The sequence below is a fragment of the Varroa destructor genome, unplaced genomic scaffold (assembly GCF_002443255.2).
Source record: "Varroa destructor unplaced genomic scaffold, Vdes_3.0 BEIS01000002.1, whole genome shotgun sequence".
Classification (NCBI taxonomy): Eukaryota; Metazoa; Arthropoda; class Arachnida; order Mesostigmata; family Varroidae; genus Varroa; species Varroa destructor.
Genome location: NW_019211455.1, coordinates 53622699 through 53632741, shown reverse-complemented (window position 1 = coordinate 53632741; position 10043 = coordinate 53622699). Strand labels below are relative to the sequence as shown.

The following is a 10043-nucleotide window of genomic DNA, read 5'->3' as shown; positions in this document are numbered from 1 at the left end:
GACAAAAGGGGATTCTGCTCTGCTCAAAATTTCTGTTTAGCCTACAACTCGACCATATGTGCACCTTCGCTCAACTAAGTTTTCTTGCAAATAAATAGGTGTGTTTGTGTGGGATTGTGCAGTTAAATCTGGGTAAAAAATGAACAGTTTTTCTTCATTCATCACCAACTTCAACCCCAGCTTTTGCATCGTTGAACTGTAATAGTAATAACAAACTTTTCCTCAGTCGTGTATTGTATAAATCTAGACTCTCAATGAATATTTGAAACAGCTTTCTCTTATATATTCCCCTTGCATGTCTACTGTTTTATAATGTATATGTAGTTAACATAAAAACCTTGTATAGTCATATGCGGAGCTTGAAAGATGAGAATTAACAGTAGCTGAATGAGCTTGAAAAAGAAACAAGACCTCAAGATATTTCTAGAAATATTCATAAGCCAATTTGGCTACGTGGGGAGCCTGACAAGTGTATACTCCGCATTGTCTATAAGGGGTCCTGACAACGTTCGGGTACGACTAACATTTCTCCCTAGCTGAGCCTTATCGAGGAGGCAGTGAGAGGCAGCCAGCGAAAAAGTTTGGAAATTAGACTGGATTCAACGACGAAGCTGTAAATGTATGCTACCAACAACAGGTTGAGTCGCTGGTCGGACAAGCTAAATACCACGCAAGGTCTTGATTTGTTGATTTTCTCGCTTATGAGAACGTTTTGGCCTTTCCCGACGGCCTGGTTGGCAGAGGTTCCCTTATGAACGAAATAACGCAAACTTATCGACGTCTCTCTGGAGAACGGGAGGAGCTTAAGTGAGACAGGCCAAAAGTGAAATTCTCGTTGCTTTTTTTCATTTTGTTGTAGGTAAATTGTTGTTATTGTTATCAGTTAAATAGATAGAACGAAGGAAGAAAAGACATAATGAAAAAGGTGTATAATAAATAACAAAATACACTGATAACGTTCACACAACGAAAGATCGAGACGATATCACAAGGAAGAGAAAGTGTACGAACAGATAACAACCTTTCAGCCGAAGAAAGTCACGCTGATGTAGTAGGCGATCAGTACGAAAATCAGGTACGTGTACAGACGGACAAGGCCTTCTGCTGGATAGCGTTCACAGCAGTAATGAGTTCCAATATTTAGTAAAGAACAAACACACACAATACATATATATGTAATAAAGGTAGATATATAAGGCTATTACAGTGGAGTGCGATATCTCAAAACACGAGCACAGTATTACGCTTATTAGAACCTTTTCTATTTACTGTTTATAGAATATGAAACAGAGAGATAAAGCCCAAAAAAAATCGACGTACAACTATGTGGTTGTTTGCCCGTAACGGATTATTATAATAAGCCTAGATTTATTAGACTCTACCGAAGGTTTTCAGAAGTTTTAGTTTGTTTTGTGGAACTCCACAATCGATACGAAAGCTAGTTAGAAATTTGTTACGATACACTAGGCTTCGGTTAAATTCGAAATACACTGTGGACATTTGTTTCTTGGATGTGGTAAACATTAAACCATGGGAAAGACGGGTAGGCCGATCAACGATAGGCACGGAGCCATTTTTCAGGGTAAGCTGTTTTGGAAAAAAAAAGTAAACGTAATGAGTGGGTTGCCTATAGAGGAACGGATACATTAGAACCTGCTTGTTTTTCTAGCGATTTTTATAGCTGTCTGTCGCAGTCGAGAACGTCAATCGACAGATGAAGATACGTTTCAAGATGCTAATCTACACTTTTGGTTATAGGCAGATGCATCGGTAGTTGCAGGGCAAGCAAATTATTGAAGACGCACATAGACGACTCTGATGCGTTTCTTTGTCCACAACTTTCGGTCTTCAGCCGTCGATCTAGGCAACGAGAAAGTTCGGATCGTTTAGGTGAAAGATGTTGAAAATAGATTAACTCGGATATCTTTGGCTAGGCAGGCGTTTGACAGCACAGATGAGACCAACAAACCGCCAAACAAAAAAAAAAAACGTAGCCAGCGATAAAGAACGAACTTCACAATGTCAGGTAAATCTATCTTGTACCATACAGGCGTCTAGAATCACATTGAATTGAGTGACTAAGTTTCTCAGGCGCCCTGTATTTTCTTCACAGAAATTTTTGAATCATTGCATTCATATCCTCGGTTTTTTTTTTGTTTTTGTCCTCGTTTCAGTTTTTATTCTTTTAGTTTTATAATCGCAGTGGCGTTTATGACAACGTGACAAGTTTTGGACGATTCGGTCTGTCGGCTTGTTTTGTTGTGTTTGTACATTGTATATTTCATCATTGCTCCCGATGTTTATGCTCACTACTGATGTGATTTAATTGGTCCTTGCCTGTTTTTTTTACACTTTGCATTTAGTGCGTTCTGTCTCGATGTGTGTATATATATATATATATATATATATATATATATATTATTACTAGCGAGGGATTCCTATATATTTCTGTATATATATATAAATGTATGTTAACGGACCACAGTCTCTCTCTCTCTCTCTCTCTCTCTCTCGCTTTCGCTCTCTCTCTCTCTCTCTCTCTCAGTATTTGTCATTTAAAGTCATGCATATTTAACCATTTCATTTCGACCTCTCTAGTTCAATAATAAATACAAGCCTGGCAGACATCGGAAGAGAAGCGTAACAGCGTACAGCCATAGTGACAATATTAGTAACAAAGTTCTTGTATGAACGTCCTCTTTAATCAATTTTCGAAACGGCTAGAGAGAATCATCTGTAGGTCAATATTATTATCAGTGATTATTAATCAAGCCATTGAACAACAGTCGGCATGGTCTGAGGTCGGTCTGGCGTCCATTTCATCGCTACTATATCCATATTAGCTGATGGTACTATCTTAACGATTAAATCATTGTGGCCAAACTGAATATATATGAAGTCAAGGACCTCGTATGAATTAAATTAACCGATTCGAACTGAGGAGCGAACAGGAGTCTTGGCGTTAGGTTAGTGACTCATTGCCTTTCGGAATATCACTCACTCGTATACTTCAGATATGCGAAACTCTATTCGAATTTGGCAGCGTTCTACCGTCATTGTTTAGATCATCTACTAGTGTTTCTAGTTATGTTGTCTACCTTATCATGCTCGCAATTTTTCTCATCTATTGTATAGTATGAATCGATAGGTGTTTGTTTGACTGAGTCGTCCGATAGTGGTCTTCCTCTGTCGGCCCCTCTGTCGTTCGTCCGAATCAGAATAAATACACACACACACACGTTCGAGCGCCTACTTATAGACTCGAGACTTGTTGCCCGACAATGGTGGACAACAAGAAACGACGGAACAGCTCCGACACGATGACAGTATGTCGAACAATTATAAACGATCGAAACCTATCGTAGCTTGAAAATTTCAGAGCAGTCTCCAGTTGATCTGTAATGATATTCGAGTGTGTTTGTCGTGCAAGGAAGATGCGAGCTAGTCCTGTGTTTAACCACCCTTTTCTTTAGAGACTATTAGTTAGCACTTACGTTCCCCGCGAACCCTCGTAATCACGCCAGTATATTGCCATTGGTACGAAGCATGATGGATCGACGATACGAAACGTAAGTCATAGAACACTCAATCTCATCGCGCCTAAAACTCGACGCAAACGGCAGCCATGTTGGTTTAGGAGACAAGCTGCAACAGCAAAATACGTAGCCCACTGCTAGACGCCCCTTCTAACTTGTAACAGTCAAAATGCAACCACGCGCTACCAAAATGAAAGCTGGATAAGGGTGGAAACCTCCGCACGGTTGGGCCGTCTTTCCCCCGAGATCTGACCGAGACTGACTGAGAACACGTCGCTATCGGTTTCCATTTCACCGTCGTCATCTCATTAATATTATTATTAATAATATATTATTATTATTACTGTTATTAATATTATGATTATATGTAACATTGTCACCAACGTGTTGGCTATGCCCGAAGGTCAGCTGAGTTTTGAATACACTATTCTTTAGGAGCTAGTTTGAAGCGGGCCCGGCAGTCAGCACACACATCTTATGGAGGCTAAAAGCTAAAAAAATGCCATTTTCAGGGCGGCAGGTGGCTCTGCAAGGCATGGCGTCTAAGCTTGACGAATTAGGTTTTGTCAAGATGACATCGTAAACGTTCAAAAGCCACACGATGCTTCACGACTAAGTCCACCGTCTAAAAATGTAAGTCATAAGGGTTTCGCGCGACACAATTGTATGAGAAACATTGTCGGCCACACTGTACGGACGTCGGCTACCCGATACTTGGCTATTTCTCCGTTACAGACTAGAGGTCCAGCCGGTCAGATCTAGGGAAAGAATAAATTTGTTTTCGAAAGCAGTCTGTCTTGGGACGTTACATCAAAACACAAATAAATTTTATAGTACTACCCCATTTGTTAGCGCCAGATTACTGCGCATCACTACGTATCGCTTGTTGGCTTGCCACTGATGATACCTCATCTCTTAACGTCCTATCCATCCAGCTTGCTACGCACAATTTTCTGCTTAAATGAAAAACATAGGTAATAATAATAGTAACCGTCATCACCGACGCCATGGATCGTGCGTCCATTATTATTTAACAATGACATAGTTGAAGTTAATCTGTACTGTCTCATCAGTTTTCAACGTTAATAAAAGATAGCAGGGGACTGTCTTTTTACAAAGTCAGGGATTTGAGAAGGCGTACGGCTAGGCCATTGATGCCAGCAGTGAAAAGGTCACCGCGAACCTTATCCCGGACGCCACCCTAGTGGACGCCGCCTTTTGAATCTGTGTACACTTTACATGCCTTTAATACATACTATTACTACAGAAGGTCATAGCCATTTGATATATATATATATATATATATATATATATATATATATATATATATATATAATATGTGTTTATACGTTAAGCATATAATTTAGAGAAGTAAATTAAATAACTTAATATATAATATGCAATAAAATAACCGCAGTAGAGTGTTTTGGGGTTACGCCGCTACCCAAGAATCCCGATTTCGCGAAGTACGGGACCTGGTCTTCTTTTCGGTGTGTCCATGAAAGTCCTGAATGTTCTTCAAGTGTTTCTTTTTTTATTCTATATTATGGATTATTTCTCTTTCTGTCTCGTCGAACTTGATCTTGCTGCCTTCTTGCCGTTCTTCAAATTGCTGATGTTTATGCTGGTAGCTTTAAGTGTTGATGTCGATGTTAGCTTTGAAATAATTTGTTTGCTTATTTGTCTCGATAAATTACATCTGGTCATTGTATATCCTTTCATAGCACCCGAACTCTCGCAGAAAAGTCGATTTGTGATAGGGTTCGTCGTTGATGCTGGTCGCAAAGGTCAGCTTCTTGCTGCTCACACTTACTCGTACCGCGGAGAATGGGGAAACATCAGGGCTTGTAGCTCACCACCACATATTCGGCTTTCAAATCGCCGTATACTTATTAGCATTATTATTATTATCATCAGAGTTATTATTATCGACCCCGAATCACATTTTATGCCACTGTTGTTCGATGACTGAGGTAAAGTGCCGCTAGGAAGGTAGGTCGAGTGAAAAAAACGCAGGCTTTTTATTGACACTAATTCTTGCCGATTCTTCACATCCCTAGTTCAAGTACGGGTACGTTGCTGCGTTACGCTTTTAAGGTTCGATTGATAGTCGACCTCTGAGATCTGAACTTTGTTGAAGCACAGACACAGTATCGGATTTTTTTCGCCTTCCAGGTTCTTGCCACGTAAGCACCTGCCCGCAACTTCTTCTGCACTTCTGCAACTACAGCGCCCCTTGCCTACGCCCGAACCTCCAGAGGGGTCCGACACCATTGCGTAGCATTTTCCAGTCGTTTTCTTTTTTTGTTTGGAATTGTATGCTCGCTTACTACCGCGTGCTGTCACAGACCACTCGTAACACAAATGCAACCATTGCCATCTACTGCTGCTTAATCCACTGCTGGTCTTAAACCTTTTTAAAAACTCGTCCTCTCAATTTTTTTAATTTTCTAAAATTTTTTGTTTTTTTATCATATCTTAAATAAATGAATGGGTGAGGCAATCATGTTATTGTATCATTACCCATGCTTCGTTATTTCGCCCGCTCACGCAGTCCAGTATATATATATATATTCTATTGAAAATATTGATTGTTTCTCATTTTTTGCCCTACCGTTGCTAACTTGAAAGCGCAGAATTTACTAGGGGATAAATCTATGAGGTATAGGTATGTATTTAATAGCTAGGTCAATGATTATATTTGTAATGAACAGTTTATAGGGACAATCGCTTTATGCTGCAAGAAAAATCTACCTGGTTCATTCTACAAGCTGTTTCCTTTTTCGCTCGCACGGTCAAAGTATAGAAAGATATGTATGTCTATATATATATATATATATATATATTTGATTTTCTCTCATTTTATTCTTGACGCTTGCTAAATCGAAAGCACAGAAAATACTAGGGGGTAAAGTTATGGAGTATATGCATATGTCTAGCTAAATCAATAACTGTACTTATAATAAACAATTTGTGTAGGTGATGACGTCGATGAAGCGTAAACGTAAATAAGGCTTATTGGGGGGACGGGGGGAGGTGATAGCTAAATTGATTGAGAAAGTAACTAAACTTGAAAAATGGATTCGACTTGAATCGATTGATGATTGATCGTGTACGAAAATGGTAGGTGTAGTATCAAGGCGGACTCAATGCCAGGAGCGCGGCCATATGGGAATTGAGCTTCGTTGTGAGACACCAGTTCCCCCAAGTTTTTTTTTCTTTTTTATAAACGTCTCAATCTGCATTTGTTTTTTTTTCTGGAATATTAAATTAGCCGAAGCGGTTGCCGACCGTCACTCTTGTGGGAAGAACTCTTAGATGAGTCAACATTAGTTAACTGGATATTCTCAACTCTACTCATATATTGGCTTTCGGTCAAGGGGGCTCAGCCAAGACCCCCGCCGTTTCACGTCCTATGTCACCACTGTGTCAGTTCTATCATCTCTTTCATGAACGACAAGAGGTGAGGCGACAATACCGTACAAGAAGCATCCTCGTTAACAACGTCAGACGACGCTATAAACGGATCTTCTTACTGTAAGTACGACACAACTGACAGAGGACAGGGATCGGCAGAGGCCCGCCTTGGTACGACACACTGAGTACGCATAAAATTACATCTACGGCAATTTTAGTCAGAGTGAGCAAGTTTGTTGAAGATAGGCAGACGAGTTAGCGGCGAATGATTGGTGCGACTGGCGGGTCGGCCCTGGAGAATGGGCGAACCTGGGGAAAGACTCCCAGAGCTGACTGAACCGGCAGACGATGCCGAGCCAAGGGAGACGGCGTCGAAATCAAACGTAAGCGAATTCACGGGACTAGACTGGCTTTGCTGGGTCACATCCGAGTCGCCGAATAGCTGGCCACAGCCAAGCCCGAGTCCAGCAGCGGAGTTTTGCTGCATCGCTGTAGACGAAAGACTTTGAGAATGCTGGAGGCTAACACCAGCGCTTGGGAAGGGGAACATGTCCGAGCTGGGCGAACTCCATGGACCCGACGAGCTGAGCAGGCTCAGCTGAGATCCGAACGGCGGCGTGACTGGCGCCGACCCCGCATTTTTCAGGAGGCTATGAGAGCTAGCATGGCCCTCGGCAGCGCTGAAGGCGGCTGCGAGCGTCGACATTTCGAGGTCCCCACCGAACGCCGAAAACAGAGGGTTGTTCGACAGCGATCGGGACGCGACTGACGGAGCTCCATAGATGCTAGGCGAAAACGGATCTTCGAACATGCCTGGCGACGATGATGGCGAAAGTTCTCCAGACGAGCCCGAACCAACGCTGCTGCCCAAGGAAAGCGACCGCAGTGAAGCCGGTTGGTGCGACACCTGATGGTGATTAGAGATGGATGCCGAGCCATTGTGACTGGGCGCCATACCAATCGCTGGCGACGACAGACTGGCGTGCAGAGGCTTACAACCGTGAACTGCATGTCCGTTCAGCGACGGACCATTCACGTTGACACTAGTCATCTGTACGGTGGCACGATGGTGCTGCTGCTGCGACTGTGGTTGGAGTCCCAGACCCACAGGCGTCTGCTGATGAGGATGCGTCTGCTGTTGCTGCTGAAGCCCGTAACCGGAAATAGACGTAGCCGTGCTCTGCTGCTGCTGTTGCTGGCCAAGTGTTGACATTTGTGGCATAATCTTGGCGCGATTCTCGTCCGGATTATGAATGTAATGGCATCGAGAGCCGTATGGGCAGAGACCCTTCGTGTGAAAGGTACAGCATAGTTCGGTCTTGTACTTCGGATGGCGCGTTAGTGTACGAAGCTCCTGATAACCGTGCGCGAACTGGCACTTGTCGCCATATTTACATACACCGCTCTCCTCAAATGATCGACAGAGTTCAGTTTTGTATCGGGACGAATTGCTGTTTTGTCCGTTCTGGCCGCCTTTCTGATTTTTCGGCTCAGATAATGAACGGTCAAGCTTTCGATGATGAGTCATTTGACCTCCATTGCTAGTACCTGTGCTTTGTTGCGTCCCGCCGTTACCGGAACCTGGACTACTCGAGTTATTGGAGTTTTGCTGCTGCTGCTGCTGCTGTTGCTGTGGGTGCTGATGATGTGACGGCTGGGTCTGCTGCTGGTGGCCAGCGCTCTGGATCTGCAGATATCGCTGCACAGTCATTGTCTTGCCGCACAAACTCTACTTCGCTCCTAAAGCCGTTAGTAGTGTCGATGATATACCGAGGCGAATAGTTACGCCACTTTTATTTTCACTCTCACACACAGAGATAACAAACTAGTGTCGTATTGGTCGTACTCAGTTGGTGTAGCGCACGCGTATCCTTCTTGGCGTTTTCCAAAAACAACTACCGACAAGCTACTTCGAAACCGACACGAGAAAAATAGCGAATGAATATGCTAGCTGGCGACAGCGTAAGCGATCACTACAAACGAACGAACGAACGAACAAAAGTGTTTCGTTGACTAGTCCTAGATGTTGTTAGTCCTGAGGCATTGACACACTTCAAAGTCGCACATAGATCAAGCACGTAAACCGTAACGAACAAGCAGGCCCTCACCAATGAAGCCGTCAAAATAGCCCGTCATTCATATATATCCTCGGGATAGTCGAGAAATAGTGTTCTATACCCGTCGAATCAGCACCGTATTCAATCGATGTACTCCTGAGAAACAACCTGTTATCGACACACTGTTGTAAATGGTATTCGACGTTTGAATCGTCTCCTGATGAACTGTTGTCACGTAAAGAAGCACACTCTGAAGCCGTCTGACTAGCTCGATAACTCAGATCACCAGCTCGTGTTGCTGTTCTGATTAGTGTTTGTCGTTTTCTTCTGTTGTCTATGGCTATTCGTATCAATATCAGTTTGTATAGTAATATAGTACGAATCCAACGAGAAAGACAACTGCTTGCATAAGCGCAAAAACAGAGACAAACACACGAAGAGTTAGTAACAGTACTCTCTTGCCAGTTATTATAGTAGTCTGCTTAAATTTTAACGCAGTTTCAGCTCTATTCTATCGCAAACTGAGTAAAAGTACCAGCAGTAGTCGTTTAAAATAAATATTCGACTCAAACGATGCTCCTGGCATTAACCACCATTGCCGCCGCCTACGACGAGCGCCGTCACACAACTTTGCTAAAACTCGTGTAATCCTTAGTGACTGGGCACACTGCTAGAGCTATCTATGTCGTGCGTTTGTGCTAGCACGGAACACTGGGAGCTCGACGCGATGCGGTTCGGCCCGTCAGGCGGCTAGCAGAGAAAGACAAGGGAGCAACGGCAAACGGCCAAGTAAAAGCACGTGCACTCCCTGCCCATGGGAAAGTGAAACGCGGCCCGGAGCGCCCCCTCAGTGCCACGAACACGGTGAGCGTCTGCCCGCGCCGTTGCCTACCAGCGCCATCTGCGGCCAAACGGCGAATCTTTTCGGGAAAGCGCTGCTGCCACCCCGCGTCAGATCAGCCAGCCAGCCAGCAGCAGTGCGCGACGGACATCTCTCCCTTACGTCGTTTTTTCGTTCGTTCACTCAATCCGC

The 10043-nt window shown here is 43.4% G+C and overlaps 1 protein-coding gene across 1 annotated transcript; it reads right to left on the bottom strand.

Moving 5' to 3' along the window:
- Nucleotides 1-1827: 1827 nt before the first annotated feature.
- Nucleotides 1828-9786, bottom strand: LOC111245068 (uncharacterized). Its single transcript, XM_022792870.2, has one exon. It carries the CDS (start codon nucleotides 8662-8664, stop codon nucleotides 7168-7170), a length of 1497 nt encoding a protein of 498 aa, XP_022648605.1. The 5' UTR covers nucleotides 8665-9786; the 3' UTR covers nucleotides 1828-7167.
- Nucleotides 9787-10043: the final 257 nt, after the last annotated feature.